Below are 18,543 nucleotides of genomic sequence, written 5' to 3' on the forward strand. Positions count from 1 at the left end.
CACCTCCTAATCTTGATTTTTTTTTTTTAAGCATGCAATGCGTGTACAGTCGACCTGGAATTTTTTCAGGTGTCACCTCTATTATTATCCTCTTTATTATCTGTCCTTTCTTTGAGTGAAAATCTTGATCGCAGTGTTTTATTTTATACGCCCGCCCCTCTTCCCGTTTTACTACAGCACAAGACTGCTATTCCAAGTATACTGCTGTTCAAGAGTATCAGTAAATGTATCCAGTCTCATCTGACTGAAGTGCACAGGAGAATGGAAGGGAGGCAGGCAGGGAAGGAAAGTGGAGGAAGGTCCAGCCTGTGTCTGTTCTAAAACAAGTTCAAATTTTCATTACTGTCAAGTTTCTATAATCTCTCTGAACATTCTAAATGATTGCTTTTTTTCCTTAAACTACTGGAATAAATACATACACTATATTTAAATTGGAATATATTTAAATCAGTAACTATGTTAGTAATATTCAAAATCAGAGTGGCCTCTGATAATGAACAGTTAATTAAAAACTCAAGATTTGATTTCACAAGTTCTGGGAAAAAATATTTTAAATATGTTTTAGGCTTTTTCTGATGTCAACAAAGAAGTAAAAAAAAAAAAAGGCTTTTAGTCTGTGGTTAGAATTTATACATCGTTTATGGGGCAGGTGTTCTTTCCTTAACTGACATTAAGTGCTGAATCACTAAGCCCAACCCTTCTAACCTAGAGTAAAACGGAAAATCAGAAAATTAATTTCATTACATAGATTAGTGAAAACCTTCCCCATTTCCTAATAAATTATTTTTCATCAAATAACAACAAAATTTTCAAATAATGTCCTTGCCATTTAAAAATATTTCATGTGAAAAATTTTGTTTCATTTAAGTAAATTTCATCTTATGGCTTTTGCTAAAATCTGCTTTAAAAAGGTACAATGGTTTCAAATATTTATTAGAAGTAGAACAAAGTAGATGCCCCAACTAAAGTGCAATTTAAAAAAATTCGGACCTTAAATATTGCATCAAAGATAGACGTTTTTAAAAATGATTTTTTAGAATTTTTAACACCTTACTTGAAATTACCTTTTCTCCCATTCTCAGTGCTTACTCTCCAGTTATTTAGCAGGGCCTAAAAAATTTGCTGGTATCATATTATACAAAAGTATAAACTACTACACATAAAGCCAAAGCTTTTTCATTTTCTTTAGAAAATGTTTTTCAATGTTAAATAATTGATGAATAATTTGTACTTATTCAAAGGAATTTGGTAATTAATAACCCTAAACAAATTATCCATTTCACAGTATTTGAAAACATAGAAGCCAATAAGAAACACAATTTTTACTTAATTTATTGCTTAGTCACTTCTTTATACTTATAAAATGAAGGAAGCATATGAATAATCTCTATATGAGTATATGTGAAAACATATGCTAGCTTTCCATTTTTTTTCATCTTTATACTGCATAGTCAAGCTTGACATTTAACAAATAAGTTGAATTTTTAAAGTATGAATATTCTACAATAGATGTGAACAGTGTGTACCATTGTATAAAAATGCCCTCATTTTGGGACATTTCCACTTAAGTTAAACACAAAAATCTTCCTGGCAGTTATTTTCCTCTATAGCTTTTGAAAATAAAACAACTGATATTACTCTTACCTGAGTTTCTTTTGCTTGTTTCTATTTTAGGACTTTTTCCTAAAATAAGTTCTGCTTGAGCTAAGTTTTAGGAAAAAAATGTGTTCCATTCAAGTACAAACACAAAAATGCCACACACTTTAAAAATTCTTTTATATTTTCAAATATTTTGATTTTATTTTTTAAAATGTAATGTTTAATTACACTAAAAGGGGAACTCATTGATCTGTAGTGTATGGCCTAGAACCAATCTAAGAGTCAAGATATATAGTAGCTGAAGTGTTAAGCCTTAGATAAAATATGATTCCAAGGTTTTTATAGGAAAACATTTAACATCATTTCAAATAATATTGTGCTTTAATAAATGTAAATTTTGTGTATTACCGACACTGACACAAATAGACCAAATTTATATTTGTTTAATTAATCCTATGATCAATTTCAAATATTGGGATATAATAAGTTTTACTGAATTGTAAAGCTTAGATATTGAAAGTGTTCAACTTTCACTATCTGCAAACTTAGGTCTTTGTGAATCAAGAGCAGTTTTAAACCTATGAAGCTCAACAGAATATGTTGTAAATATTTAGAAAATTCTACTTTAGAAATGTAATGTTCATCTTTAATGCATTATTATGAATATAAGCTCATGTAGAGAAATACTGGTGCTCTGTTTTCATTTAACAGAAATTATTTCCTAAATATGACAGGACATATTTCATTAGCCTTTATGAACCAATATCAATATTGTGAACTCATATTAAAAAGTGAAAAAAAAATTTTCTTTTGCCCTAATATTTAAAATTTATGAAATATGAATAAACACAAGTTGAATACAATGCTATAATTTTCAAATTTTCCCTGATTTTACTATCATATCACTAGCTGATTAAATTAAACCTTATGAACCAATATCAATATTGTGAACTCATATTAAAAAGTGAAAAAAAAATTTTCTTTTGCCCTAATATTTAAAATTTATGAAATATGAATAAACACAAGTTGAATACAATGCTATAATTTTCAAATTTTCCCTGATTTTACTATCATATCACTAGCTGATTAAATTAAATCTTAAAAAAGTTAAAGTCAATTAGCCATAAAAGAATTATGTAAGTATTAAAATAGGCACAATTTTTTGTCATATGAACTCATACATGTGTCAAATTAATAAAAGTCATGTTCATATAGTTCATAATTCACTGTGTATCATTATTCAATGCATTTAACCAATTCAAGTTAATTTTTAACATCATACTTATTGAAATTGTAATCAGTAGTAGAATATGCATGCCTGTGCATACTAAATCACTTCAGTCATGTCTGACTCTTTGTGATCCCATGAACAGTAGCCCTCTAGGCTCCTCTGACCATGGGATTCTCCAGGTAAGAATACTGGAGTGAGATGCCCTGGAAGGGTATCTTTCCAACCCAGGGATCAAACCCACATCTCTTGTCTCCCCACAGATAGCCAGGTTCTTTACCACTGAGCCACCAAGAAAGCCCTAAAAGACAAAACAAATGTGTATCCAATACAAGCTATTTCTTGTGTTTGTCTGTTACCCAATTGTATAGTCAAACAGTAAATAGTTATAAAATTTCTAAAAATGTTGATGATTTTATAAAGATAGGATTCACTACAGAATATCATAAATTCTTCATGTAGGAAGAGCAAGAATAAACTTTACAAGTTTTATCTCTGGGGCAAATAGGCAAATAGGTGACTTGAAAATGGAAATCATAATAATAATTTCAGCAGCTAACACCAAGGATTAAATGTACTTATAAATATAAAAAATTTAATAAGATTATATATATATGCATACAGGTACTAAATTTGTGTATAGATGAGAATAAAATATTATTTAATTATATGTGTTGTATTAGATATAGTCACATATATTTATGTATAGACATACATATGCAAAATACATTTATACACTCATTACATATGCTTACATACCCAAATCTATATACAAAGATACCCAACCCATAATAATCCTTCAGTATATAGAGCTATCATAGTCAATAATCTATCATAAATTATGTGCTAATAGCAAATGTTATATCTGACACTTTCATTCTAATGCTTTATGTTCATTTATTTTGATTGACAAACCAGCCCACTTTCTCCTATTTCTCCTTCAACAGAGACTTTTTTCCCTTTATTCTTTGTCAGCTTGACCAACTCCTCCTCTATCCACACTTTCCACGTTGTTCTTTGAGATCCACATATTTCTGACCTGACGCATGCACTACAGGGCAATCCTGAAATAATAAGGCTTCTTTCACCCACTTACAATTCTGATATATTAAATCTTGTAAGCCTACTAGTCTTTTTACTTCAGACATACATCTTTGGTGGGCTAACGTTCATCTGCATCTGAATGTCCTACAGGAGCTCTTGTTCATTGGAATGTAACTGAATCATGCCTCCATCTCCAAAACCACCGCTGCTCTTGTGGCAAATCTTTCAAGTAATATTTTTATCACCTACCATGTTTCCTTAGTCCAGAAACCTCTGATCTGTCATCAACCCCTCCCTCTTGCTCACAGCTCATAAACTGTGAAGTTCAGAATATTTGACCCAAAAAGACCACAGATCCTGTCTTTTCTATCTGTAGCTGCTATTAGCTCCTTGCAGTTTGTCTCATATTTATCTAGGAAACCTCTACTGCAATAGATGTCTAATCTACTCATCTGAGGGTTGTTTTTTTTTTTTTTTTGCCTTAAAATCTCAGAAATTCTTTAGCTTTTTCTATAATTTTCAAATTTACGATCAACATGATTTACTTTTATAATCAGATATGAAAATAATATCCTTTTATAAGTTACTACTGATTATAGCATAAATTCAATATCCTTATTATAGCTCAGAAGCCACTTAAGATATGACCACAAATAACCTGATCACCTATTATTCTCTGAGCTGTTCTTGGATCATATTTTGAATTTTCAAACTTGTATAATGATCTAAAGATTTTTTTCTCATTCTGAAATTTTCTTATTTGCTTGCTCATTTTCTATATAGGCTGCAGAAAAATATCATCACCTCTTGGTAAGCTTTTTGTGTGGTAAATTCTCAGTGTTCTCAAAACAGTTCATTAAAATACATTTCACAATATAGCACATGTATTGATTTTTTTTAAATCCATCTTCTTTTACTGGCCTAAAGAGTCCTTAAGGACAAGAATCATACTCTATTCATTTTGTAGAAAGAAGGATAGAGAGAAGAAATGCAGGGAGGCAGATACAATTTAAGGACTAATTTCCATAATTTTAACATATTTTGGCAGGAAAAAGAAATATGATACTTAATATATTCAAAACACAATATTTAAAAATCTTATCTCCTCTAAATCTTACTTTCCCCAAGAGGGAAAACATTTTCATGGTATTTAAAAATTGCTATAAAAAACACTTTTGAACATTATATTTATGGGCTTATTTAAGCAAAACTATGCTCTCCCTTCTGCAAATGTATGTGTGCTTTCATCAATATTCATTTTGGTAAACAGAAGAAATGGCTAATAGAATCTATATTCAAAGTGATGAGGAAAGTCCTTGCATTGTTTTAGTTGCTTTTGCTAATTTAGATCGGTACCTCCAAGTTCCCAATTCTAAAAGTAAAACTCTTATAATATTCAAAAGGACTGCATATGGTTCTGCACTATTTCCCCTCTGATATTATTTCTGTTCACTCTCCTCCTCCTTCTGGCCTTAGTGGTTTCTCACTTTTTCTGAAATACACCAGCATACTCTCACCATAGTACTTGGCTAAAGATATTCTCGCAACTTGGAAAGCCATTCACCAGATATCGGTTTGGTTAACTCCCTCACCTCTCTCAGCCAGAGAGAGCTGCTTATACCTGAGTCATTCCCAGCATGTTTCATAGCTGTGTAGATAGTTGATTAATTCTTAAGTTACTTGGAATTAAGGCTTTAGAAAATTCTAGCTAGTGCAAATGGATCTTAGACCTAGAGATAAGAGGTAAAACTTGTGTATAAAAAAATAAAACTGTGCAGTAGAGGGTTAACTATTACTTAGGGTGCTCAAACCCTGCACATATCAAAGAAAGGACTACCCCTTAACTGGTTCTGGAGAGAAAACATCTGAGCCCTTGGAATATCCTGTCAGATAAGAGTGCTTTTGTATGTCTGGGATCTTGGGCCACACCAGTAATTTATGCTAACAATGTAATTTATGGTGAATGCCTTTTAGGGTTTATTTGGGGTCCTGGACCATACCACACCGCTTGATCTCTAGAGGGTCTGGAGACCCAGGATTTGAGGTCAATCACACAAATCCTTAATGCCTGTGTAATTGCCCCAATAAAAACCTTGGATACAAAGGCACAGATGAGCTTCCCTAATTGGAAATAATTTGTCCTTATTGTGACAATCATTGCTAGGAGAATTAAATATCATGTATCTTCACTGGGAGAGGATAACTGGCAATTTGTTTTCTCATAGACCCTGTTGTATATATGCCTTTTTCTTTACTGGCTTTAATTTTTCTTTGTTCCCTGTGGTAAACTGTAACTCAGTTTAACAGCTTCTCTGAGTTCTGTATTTCTAGAAAATCAGCAAGACCAGGAGTGATCTGGTGGACCCCCAACGCAAAATAGGAGGAAATTCTTGTAAGTTTGGGTTAGGTAACATGATAAAAAAATGTATGACACATCTTGACTATAAATTTAAAATCTTTTTGTTTCAAAAGATAATATTATGGAAATGAACACAAGCCATAGAACAGAAGAAAATATTTTCAATTATATATCTGAAAATATTTGCAAATCAAATATCCAAAATACAGAGATAAGTCTTACAGCTCAATAACAAGAGGACAAAGGCCAAAAAAATTGAAGAGATGTTATTTCAAAAAAAGGCAAATAAATTGCTACTAAGCACAGGCAAAAATGTTCAACATCACTTGTCATTAAGGAAATGAAATTAAAACTACAGTGAGATACCATTGATTATAAAACAAAAGATACACAAGTTTTAGCAAGAATTTGTAGAAACTGGAATCCAAATTCATTGTAAAATGGGAAATTAAAATGGTACATTATTTCATATTATCTCCAAAAGGGAGATGATACAAATGGCCTTTGGTGTTGAATAAACAAAATGTGGTATATCCATACACACAAAAATATTTAGCAACAAAAAACACACCAGAATAGTAATATATGCTACAACATAGATGAACCTTGAAAACATTAAGCTAAGTAAAAGGTTAGTTTCAAAACAGTACATACTGTATGATTTATTTCATATGAAATGTATAGGAAAGGCAAATTTATAGACAGAAAGGAGAGCAGTGGTTGCTTGGGGCTGGAAATGTAAGCAATAATGATTGACAAATAGCTCAAGGGACTTCTTTGGGGTGATGGAAATGGTCTAACATTGGTGGTGGTTGCACAACTCTATAAATTTACTAAAAATCATTGAATTGTATACCTGTAAGGGATGAATTTTATGGTTTAGAAAATTAATACCTCATTTAAACTGTAAGAAAAATCTAATGGGAAAAGATAGAAAAATAAACAATAAATAACCTACATGATATATAAGAAGATAGTGTTTTGATTCCAAAACAATGAAGAATTTAATAGTGAGTACAGGAAATATAGGGAAGAGGGAACAAAAATTTTGCTGTAATAAATAGGGTGGTCAGATGAGCCTCACAAGTTGACATCTAGTTGAAGAGTTTGCCAACTCAAGGAAAAAGTGGGAGCAAAGTTTTAAGGCAGGAGCATATCCCAAGTTTGAGGAACAATAAGGAGGTCAATGGGGTTAGAAGGAAAAGATTTGTAAACAATAAAGTCAGATAAATAGTGAGAGTAAAAAGAGAAAAATAAAAGCCTATTACCCATTGGAAGGTCCTTATTTTGAAAAAAATTGGAAATCCATTGGAGATATTTTAACAGAGAAGCAGCATAATCTGACATACCACTTACAAGCATGACTCTGGATGCTATGAGACTAAACTTCAAGAGTGAAAGAGAAGTAGGGAGACAACTTAGGTGGCTATTTTGATAATCCTGGCAATATGTTATGATGATTTGAACCCACCAAGGGGGTAGATAGAGGTCACAGTGAGTGGCGATATTCTGGATAAAGCATGGTGGAGAAATTGGCATAAATTTTTCTCCTTTTAAAAGTTAATTCATACTTTTGTAAAAATTAGAAGTTAATACATCAAAATGTTAATCATATTTCTTTATATTTGATGAAATTATTGAATATTTATGCTTCTATATTTTCCAATTTTCTAGCCATGTGCACATATTATTTCTATAGAGAAAAACCATTTTTCAACATCCAGTTAATTGAGCAAGATCATAATACAAACAAACTTTGTTTTTGCCAAAATTTTAAGTCAACATCAAACTGGCTACATATATGAAGTAATCAGTGATAAATGGTAATATTAGCAATATGCTGAATAGTCAAGCAACAAATATTTCCTGAATACAGAGTGGTGAACTCACTTTTCCATAAATATGTGGTAACATTATTATCAACTAACTTTCCTGGGATTGTGTAACTCTCTCCAGAGTTTGTCTAATATCTAGTTGTTTTTTTTTTTTAGTTGGTAATAAATGCAGTTCTAGTTTAATGAATATAACTTGTGTCAGTAAGGAAAGTATTATGTTGAAATAGGGCTTCCCAGGTGGCTCAGTGGTAAAGAATCCATCTGCCAATTCAGGAGACACCAGAAATGTGAGTTTGATACCTGAGTAAGGAAGATCCCTTGGAGGAGGAAATGGCAACCCGCTCCAGTATTCTTGCAAAGAAAATCCCATGGACAGAGGAGATTGGTGGGCTACAGGCCGTAGGGTCACAAAGATTTGGACATGAATGAGCATGCTCGTGTGTGCACATGCATGTGAGCACATGTACACACACACACATATGCTGAGACAACAAACAACTTCAAATTCTCAGAGATTTAAATAATAAACGTATATTTTTCATTTCACTATGCGTCCAATTCAAATGAGTGAGGGCAGGGTCTCTAATAATCATAGTTACTTAGAGATCCAGGCTGTTGAAGGCTTCGTTTTGACATGATCCACCGGGATAAAATATGTTAAATTATGAACTGGTTCTTAAAGCATCTGTTCAAAATGATGCACCTTACTTCTGCTCTCATTACATTGGCTAATGCAAGTCCCATGTCCTATGGTCACAAAAGAGTCAGGAAGTCCAATTCTATGATGTACTCAAAATTCAAAGAGGAAAATCTATGATAATTATTATTATGAGAAGGGAGATAAAAGAAGAAATAGAAGAGCTTCAATTTGTATTAATTTTTATATAAAAATAAAATTAAACTATACCAATATTTACTCTAAAGATTTTCTAAAATTTAATTTTAAACTCTATTAGTATTTAATTATAAAAAATTTAATTTATTCCTATACCAGATGGTCACATGACATGTATAGTTCACAATATATTGAGACAGTTTCAGAATTCCAAAAATATCAATTAAAACAATTGTCTTCATTCACTTATTTTCTTGCAATACTTCCATATAATAGATTTTATACAGATCAAGTTAAGAATTATTATAATCTATTTTCTACTCTCCACAAAATAGACAATAACTTTGTAAGATGCCTACAAAGACATTTCAGAATTGAAAATTGTAGAACCTATCAAGAAGAGAATGACAGAGTGACACTTCTATTCCTAGTACGAACTTGTCATCAGCTATGTACAATTGGTGAAACTGCCAAAATCAGATTTATGCAGAAAATTATTTCACATATGGATTGATGGCCACCAACATTAAGATAAATCTTCCTTAAATGTATATTTTATATGGTGTGTACATGATGTATACTGGACCTTTACAAGGTATCTTTAAGGGCTATTATTTAAAACAAGTACTTAAATAAATACATTACAGCTATGTCTTTGAATCACCCTATCACATGGTATTGAATCAACATTTTTTCAAATACTGAGGTATTCAATAATGGAAATATTTAATACTTTCAATAATGTTCAATAATAGTTAATATAACAATTTAACTTTTATGAGAGAAAAAGGGTTTATTATTAATAAAAATTAAATTATTAAATTATTAATAAAAAATTTAAATTGTTTAAAACATTATTAATTTCATCTTTATCCTCTTACAATTTTTATTTCTGTATATGCTTTAGAATTACCATAAATAACAATAAAGAAATTGAATTTTAACGTATGTGCTCATTTTTTTTTGTTTTTGGCCTACAAGGTTTTTGATTGAATAAAGTCCTGATCAATTAGCTCATGGATGGGGCATTCCAGTCATTATTTCAATGTGTGGTCAAAATTTATTTTTTTCAATTGTCTACTTGAAATTTCCATTTGGGTGAATAACAGATTTAACATGTCCAAAACAGCTTTTGCTTTCTCCATCAAACCTCTACCCTGCCAAGGTCTTCACAACTCTGTCAAAGGTGCAAACATCTATCTAATGGTTTAGGTCAAAGTCCTCCCATGCATCATTTAGTCTTCTTCTGTCTCACACCCTTATCAAATCTATCAGCAAGTCCTGACATTTCTACCTCCAAAGTATGCACTAAATTGGTTATTTCTCTTCCAACTGAATCAAGGTAACATGAACTCTCTTCTGGATTATCACACAGTCCTAAAGTGTCTCAACCCAGTTTTGCCCCGCAAAAGCCTGTGCAGTCCCACCTAAAATGGTGATCAAGTCCTGTCAATCTTCTGCTGCGAATTGGTCATTACCAGGTATAAAATCTAAACTCCTTGAAATGCTCTTGCCCATTCCTTGAATCTCCTTCTCATATGACTTTCCTCTCTTTTTTGTCTTATACGTTTGAGGTACAAGGATATTTTTCTCTTCTTCAAACAGACTAAGCCCCTTTTGGTCTAGCCGTTCACTTTGTTTGGAACACTCACCTCCAGGATATTTTCTTGTCTGATTCCTTCTCAGCATTCAGGTCTCTGCTACTAAGCCAGCTCTTCAGAGAAAACTTCACTGATCATTTTATCTTACTGGTCCCCACTCACTTCCCCAGCCCCACTCTGTAGCAAATTATGTATTATATGGCTTTTAAGGCCTACAAAATTTGTGCATCCCTATGTCCTCAGCCTCATTTCCACTAAGTTTCCCCTCAGTTGCTCTGCTTTATCCTCACTCGTCTCCTTTTTGCGTCTTAATTAGATGAAGAGATCTGTTATATGGTTTACACTTGCTCTGTCCTCAGCAGAAATGTTCTTCCAGAAATATGCAAGACTCATTTCCTCAGTTTATTCTGGCCTCTGCTCAAATATCATCTCCGCAAGCTAACTGCCCTGATTGCCCTAGCAAAAGATCATCTCCCCCCCTCTTGCTTTGCTCTCTACTTATTTAGTTCTTCATGGTACTTGTGTATATATCAAATCTGTTGGTTGTTTGTCATTTGTTCCAGCCACTGGAATATAAGTCCCAATAGGGTAGAGGCTTCCCCACTCTCTTCCATGATTCTAGCCTTTTGAACAATGCCTAATAATGTGTTATTGTATTTTATATAAGCTAGTCCATGCTGAGACTCACTTGATGTTTCACGTTTCATGTCATAAAGGAAGCCTGAATCAATTTCAAAGAAACAGTAATATAATACAATATAGACTACTGTTCTCTAACAACATACAATAAAACTAGTAATTAAAAGCAAAGAACAGCTAAAGACAATTTTATATTATCAGAAAATAAATAGCCATTTTATTTAAAGGAAAAACATGTACTCAGAACTGAGTAAAAGTGAAAATATTACAAGGCAAAATGTATGGGAAAGAAAGAATTATCTAGAGAAAAATATAGGTTTAAGCATACATACCAAGAAGCAAGAAATGTTTTTAAAATGACTGTGATTTATACCAGGAAGCTAGAAAAGGAGCAAGAGAGCAAAGGACATGAGAAAATAATAGAGCCAGAAATCAAGGAGAGAAGCAAAGCAACAGAGGATTTTACCAAACCAAATTCTGAATTCCCACCCCAAAATTTCACATCCAGTTATTCTTATAAGAGAATTCTACCAAATTAAAGAGTTTAAGGCCCATTTCTCTCTTTTCAAATAAATTTCTCTCAAGAAAAAGAAAACAACAAAATCTATGTAGTTAATTTTAGAAAGCTAGTGTTATCTTGAATCTAAAATTATAAATGAGTCTATTAGCTCATTTCAGTTGTGATCAAACGCAAAAATCTTTAAATATATCAAACTCCTACTTTGTATTTCAAATGTTAGTAAATATTATTATAAATACTATATTAAAAGATTCTTCAATTTGAAAAATCTTTTAAAGGTAATTTCATTAGCAGACCAAAGAAACCAAACCACCTAGAAAGCAAGAAATAGACAGGAACTTCCTTAATTTAGTGATGACTAAATACTTTGGCCACCTCATGCGAAGAGTTGACTCATTGGAAAAGACTCTGATGCTGGGAGGGATTGGGGGCAGGAGGAGAAGGGGACGACAGAGGATGAGATGGCTGGATGGCATCACTGACTCGATGGACGTGAGTCTGAGTGAACTCCGGGAGTTGGTGATGGACAGGGAGGCCTGGCGTGCTGCGATTCATGGGGTTGCAAAGAGTCGGACACGACTGAGAGACTGAACTGAACTGAACTGAAACACCAGTTCTAGAATATTGTACTTAATGAAGGAATTTTAAACACATTTTCTTTATAATTCAGAATTCTCATTTTTTAACACAGTACTGGAGGCTCTGGACCATACTATCAAGATAAGGAAAAATGAACAGTTGCAAAACATATTAGGGAAGAGACACAACTCGATGTTTTCTAATGATATCAATATTTAGGAAAATCAGAGAAATAAAAAATAAATTGTTAGAATTAATAAATTCATCAGTATCATAGTAATATGTACTTACATTTCCACTTCAGTAGTAATTGGTGAGAACAGAGGAAATATGATATCAGTCAATATAGCAATATAACACGTGCATGTGTCTGCATTCTAGGAACTAGCTTTAGAATACACAGGATCTCTATGGAGACATTTTTTTTTAATTCTGATACATGATCAGAAAGACGAATTTTTGGTTTGTTTGTTTTTTAATGAGAGATAACCTATGCTAATGGATGGAAAGACCTTACTATTTAAAAACTGAAGTCATAATCAAAAAACATATCTACATTAGGAATCCCAGCTCAGAATGGCTTTTTTGAAATTTTACTAAATATTTAAATAAGAAATTACATCTAATTTATATAATATCTTTAGAAGAAGAAAAAAAGACTCTACCCAAGAAATTCTATAAGCTCAACATAACTCAATACAAAAACCTGGGTAGGATGTCATACAAGATTAAAATTATAAGCCAGTTTCATACCCTAAAAGAAATACAAAAGTTCTTTAAAACTAATAAACTGAATTCAATGATATATAACCAAACTTATCTTATTCCACAAATAAATGACTTAAGATTTTTTAAAAAATCAATGTAAAAAAATCATATTATCATCACAGAAGTTATTTAAAAGTTTGATAAGTAAACATATCTTTATGACTTAAAAAACTAGTAGAAAACTAGAAACTTCTTTAAATTAAAGCAAACATTATATTTAATGACAAATTATTAAAACTTTCTCTCTATGGTTGTGAGGTGAGTGAAACAATTAAATAATGAGTAAATCATTACTCTTATTTGATATTATACTATTGATAGAAACACTAGCTAATACTTAACTGAAGGAAAATAGAGTATAATCATTGGAAAGAATAAGAACCTATCAACATTTACAGAAAATGTAAATATGTATATAACAAATATAAAATAATCTAAAGATATATTCTTAGAATTCAAACACACAAAGAAAAAATGAAAACTTCAAAAGATACCACTTATAATGGAATTTTAAAAATCAATCAGGCAACTAAGAATAAATCTGAAATAGAAGTGTAAGAACTTCACAAATAAAAATTATTAAATGTTATCGACAGAAGTGAAAAGATATCTATTCATATAACTAGACAGATAAACTAGGTTAATGGTTCAGAAGAAGACTTCATTTAAAAATCATGTCAATTCTCTATAAACCAATGAACTGCTAATAAAAAAATTGGGAGAACTAGTTTCACAATACTAGTTCTCAAATTTGGCTTCATTTTTAATCATCAGGGAGATTTTTAAAAAACTGATGCCTTATCACTTACAAATTAAATCCTAGTCTTTTCTGGAGAGAACCAGATTCTGAAACTTGTTAAGAAAGTAAATTTTAAAAGTTCCCATCACAAGAAAAGAAAAACTGTAATTATGTGTGGTAATAAATGTTAACTAGATTTATAGTGGTGATCATTTTGCTATATGTACAAATAATGAATCATAATTTTGTACACTTGAAAATATATGATATTATATCTAAATTAGTCTCAATTATCTTAAAAAGACTGATATCAAGTGTTATCAAGAATATGGATTAATTAGAACTCTCATGTTGTGCTGGTAGGAAGGTAAAGTAGTATAACTACTTAAGAAACTTGTTTTCTGTTACCTACCCAAACTAAACATATGCATCCTGTGAGATGTGGCAATTCCACTCCTTTATATACACAATTGAATATTATACATGTGTGAACACACATAAATAAGAATGTTTATGACAACGTCAACAGACATCTTCAAACTGGAAATAATTCAAATACATATTAGTAGTGGAATGGATAAATAAATTGCAATATATTCATCTACTGGAATATTACACACACTGGAATGAATAGCCTATATAGAACAGTATAGATTAATTTTATAAAGATAATGTTGAACATATATGCCAAACATAAAAGGATACTATTATAATGTTTCATTAATATAAAGTTCATAAGTGGGCAAAAGTCTGATAAGGGTTACTTCTTGGGAAAATAGTAGATAATGATTGAGAAAGAGCACAAGATGTAACTTCCAAAATACTTGCAATTTTCTATTTCTTGACCATGATGGTGGTTACACGAATATACTTAATTTGTGAAAATTCATCAAGATGTATGCTTTTTTCTCTTAAGTGAAGTATAACATAATAGTAAAGTATTAAAGGATGAAGATAGTCTGAACACATGGACACAGTCTGTTCTTTTGCAAGATTTAAAGCAAAAATTTCAATTCTTCCCAAGTTAATCTATAAAATCAACATTAATACAAATTCCAGTTGGATTTTTAAAGTAATCCATTGATTTATTTAAAGACATGTTTGAAAGGTCTGTGAATAGCTACAAAAGGAGCAAAGAGATTGGTTTATATGTGAACTATGCTTAAACCAAAGCCATAGTTACAAAAACAATGCTTGAACACAACTGAGAAAACACAGACTAATGAACAGAAGAGATATTTAAGAGACAAACCAACCCAGTTATGAGCATATAACTTAAAGACAACAACACAAATCAGAGGGAAAATGATAGCTAGCTTAGTAAATGGTGCTAGAAAATTGCTGTTACTATATGGAAAAAAAATAAAATTGGATTCCTCTGCACTTCATGGCATAGTTAAAATTTAAATATGAAATATAAAGCTGCAAAGTTGATTTAAAATAGCATAAGAAAATATCTTTGTAAATGAAACATGAGGAAGAACTTCCTAATGTGAAATCTTAAAAGCACAAACCATGAGACCAAAAAAATGACTTGGGGACAGCTTAGGGACAAAGATAGATTTCACAGTATTATATATATGGAAAAATATGGTCTGCTTCAAAATAATCAATTTACAAATGAATTAAACAAAATGGTCTATACTAAAACTGATGGCTGCCTACACCAATTCATTGCCTGTGCATGCGTGCTCAGTCGTTCAGTCATATCCGACTCTTTGTGACCCCATGGACTGTAGTCCACCAGGTTTCTCTGTCCACGGGTAAGCATACTGGAGGGGGCTGCCATTTCTATTCCAGGGGATCTTCCTGATTCAGGCATCAAACCCGTGTCTGCCGCATCTCCTACACTGCAGGTGGATTCTTTACTACTGTGCCACCTGGGAAGCCCACATTCACTCATTCTATTCTGTTATAAATCATACAGCCTTAGTAAAAGTCACTCTGTACTACCTCAAGAGGTTAACTTAATCTCTCCTATAAAGTGATTTTATTTATTTATTTTTGGCTGCGCTGGGTCTTCATTGCTGCCTGCGGGATTTCTCTAGTTACGGTGAGTGGGTGCTACTCTCTAGAAGTGGAGCAAGAGCTTCTCACTGTGGTGGCTTCTCGTTGTGGAGCACGGGCTCTAGAGCACTCTGGCGTCAGTAGCTGCAGCTCCCAGGCTCTCGAGCACAGACTCACAGGTGTGCACGTGTGTGTTTGTGTGTGTGTGAACTGGGTCTGACATTCATCAATAGTTTTTTATTTCATAATATCTAAAAAATTATTTTGTCTATAAATGGGGAAGATTTGCCCACCAACAGTTTTTTATCTTCCCGGTACTTTTTCTGGACTTAATTGTACTACTGGCTCAATTCTCCCACCCTTGGAACCAGAAATATATATTTCCCCAGAAAATGACTCTGTCTTACGTATATTCAAACCACTGCTTAAAAAAATTGAGGGTATGTATTGTATATGTTGTAAGTCTTAATGCTTTTTCTGAAGTAATACAGTTACACCAAAGCACACTAACTTATTCAACAGTCTTAGTTGAGCTCTGATTTTAGAACTCTGACATAGGTTCTGTAAAAATTATCCTGTATTTAGTAAATGTGAACTTCTATACCTTTAAATATGAATGCCATTATTAAAGAAATTAGAAGTTAGACCACTACAGAAAGAGGGAGAGAAGCATTGATATAAGTAACATTTAGAAGTGGTTAAAATTTTGGTGAAATTTTCTTCCTAAATGCTGTGCTTTTAATAGTTCCAAAAATCTTTATTTTATGTTCTAGAAACATAGAAACAGATAACTTTTCACTTGAATTACAACCAATTTCAAAGGAAAGACAGGAATAATTCATGTTGAACTATTTAAAGCCCTACAAAAAGTTCAAGAGGCTTCACTCAATTCCTAGCCCCTATCCACACCAGAGTCTTATCCAGTTTCTCCCTTCCTCAACACTATTAAGTCTCGACAATTTCTCAATTACTTTCTCTGATAATGACCTTTCCTTTACGAGAACTCATATATTCTCTGTTTAAAAATTTGCACTAAAATTCCTAACAGTATATTCTTTATGAGCATCTTCTAGCCAATCAAGAGATAGGAAGGTGCTTACCTTCAAAATAGAAGCCTGACTGGATTTCTAGGACCCTGGGGAGGGTCCTGAGGTCAAGGGAGTGGATGAATTCTTCCAGGGACAATGCCATTGCTTTGGTTTGGATCTTGTGCAGACCTGGTACTTACAGAAGCTTTTGGCTTCTGAATGTCACTTGTCTGCAGCTACAGTCCCAGCTCATCATTCCTTTATCAGAGTGTCACACCGGAGCCTGCTTGGGGTGGAGTAACTCTATGTGGGGAGGGGAGTGAGAAGGGAGGAAAGAGGCAGGCAGGGGACAAAGGGTGTTACAGCTCTTTTTAGTTCTCATTGTGGCTTCATTTCCTTCTAACACTGAAGTAGAACAGGATGGAGGTGTGGTGAGAATGTCTGAACAGACACTGCCAAAAAAATGAGAACTGGCAAGTAGCTGTGTTCATCTGCTGCTGGTCCAGGTGTGCATCTTCAGCACGGGCCAGGCTGTCTGAGGTCGGAGTTGTTTGTGGCTTGTCAATCAGGAAAGAACAGAAATTCAGGACTAGAGTATAATCTTAAAAAGGGCAGTGTATCAATTCTTTGTCTCTTCACTTCACTTCTAAAGTTTGGCTCTGTGCCTTATTTGCATATTCTCAGGGCTTTTATACAAAATTAGGTTACAAAAGTGCTTTGTGTCAGCTCTTTTCAGAAATCTGATACTCTGGAGGGGGAGGATCAGAAACCCCTTTTTATTTTTCCACATTAAAAATTTTGCTGAATATTAAAGGAGAGTGGGGGAGGGGTACACTGTGCAAAGTGATACAGTAAATCAATATGAATTTTCTAGTCACCACACTATAGTGAAAGTATCTAAATCTGTTGTTAGGAAATCTGAATTTCCTGGGGTTAGCTCTGCCTTTGACTTACCAGTGACATCAGCCTTATGTTCTCTGTCCCTGATTTGTCTCATTTATTTAATAGAGAAAAAGTTAGAGCCTAATAAATTGTACAGATTTCTTACAAGGCCAAAATTCTACACCTCTGATCGTGGGGTCCAAATTTGAAATGGTGAGGGTTGGGAATGACCAAAGTCAAAGGAAGCAAAAGAAGCCTCATTAAAAACAAATCTCTAAAAAATCTTCTTCCTTCCTAGCCTTTGCATTTGAGTGAGACAATATTTTAGAGCTAGAGTATACAATTCAAGGTGACATTTTCCAAGTCTCTATAAAGGTGACTAAAAGAAGACTGGGTGATACAAACACAGCAAAAGAAACTAAGAATCTGCGTATTATACTTATAAATTGGACTCCATGTTCCCTGTCTAGAAATTGTTTTAGCCTTAAGCTGCAAAGAGCATAGCCAGACAGAGAGGGCCAGGGTGCGTTCATTATGTAAATAACCTAAGAAAATAAAAACAAGGCCTTATAAAACTCTTTTAACTCTTAAAATCATACTTGATATTTGCAATAGTCTGCCTGGCTTCAATTCTTTCTTTAAAAAACTAAATTTTATAAGGTCACGTCAATAGTTTTTTCACCTGTAGCTTCTAAGTACTTTTTCATTTGCAGTTGTTTTGTTTTGTTTTGTTTTGTTTTTGCTCAAGATCCTCCTAAATTTGATCAGTCTGCCTTCTGCACCCCTTTTCCCAAGCTTAGGCCCTTCAATAGACTGCAAACATTGTTTACAGCTTGCTTCTCACATGGTTGAGTATCTGGAAAGGGCTGCTGTGGACTGC

General features: G+C 32.8%; 1 protein-coding gene across 1 annotated transcript in view; it reads right to left on the bottom strand.

The window, feature by feature from the left end:
- The window catches only part of THEMIS (thymocyte selection associated), a 199,436-nt gene extending 182,346 nt beyond the window's left edge, over window positions 1-17,090 (bottom strand). The window contains 1 exon segment of the mRNA NM_001098116.1: window positions 16,854-17,090. Coding sequence (NP_001091585.1) covers window positions 16,854-16,944 — 91 coding nt within the window. The 5' untranslated portion in view covers window positions 16,945-17,090.
- Between the last annotated feature and the right edge of the window lie 1,453 nt (window positions 17,091-18,543).

This window comes from Bos taurus, chromosome 9, assembly GCF_002263795.3.
Source record: "Bos taurus isolate L1 Dominette 01449 registration number 42190680 breed Hereford chromosome 9, ARS-UCD2.0, whole genome shotgun sequence".
In the NCBI taxonomy this organism is placed as follows: Eukaryota; Metazoa; Chordata; class Mammalia; order Artiodactyla; family Bovidae; genus Bos; species Bos taurus.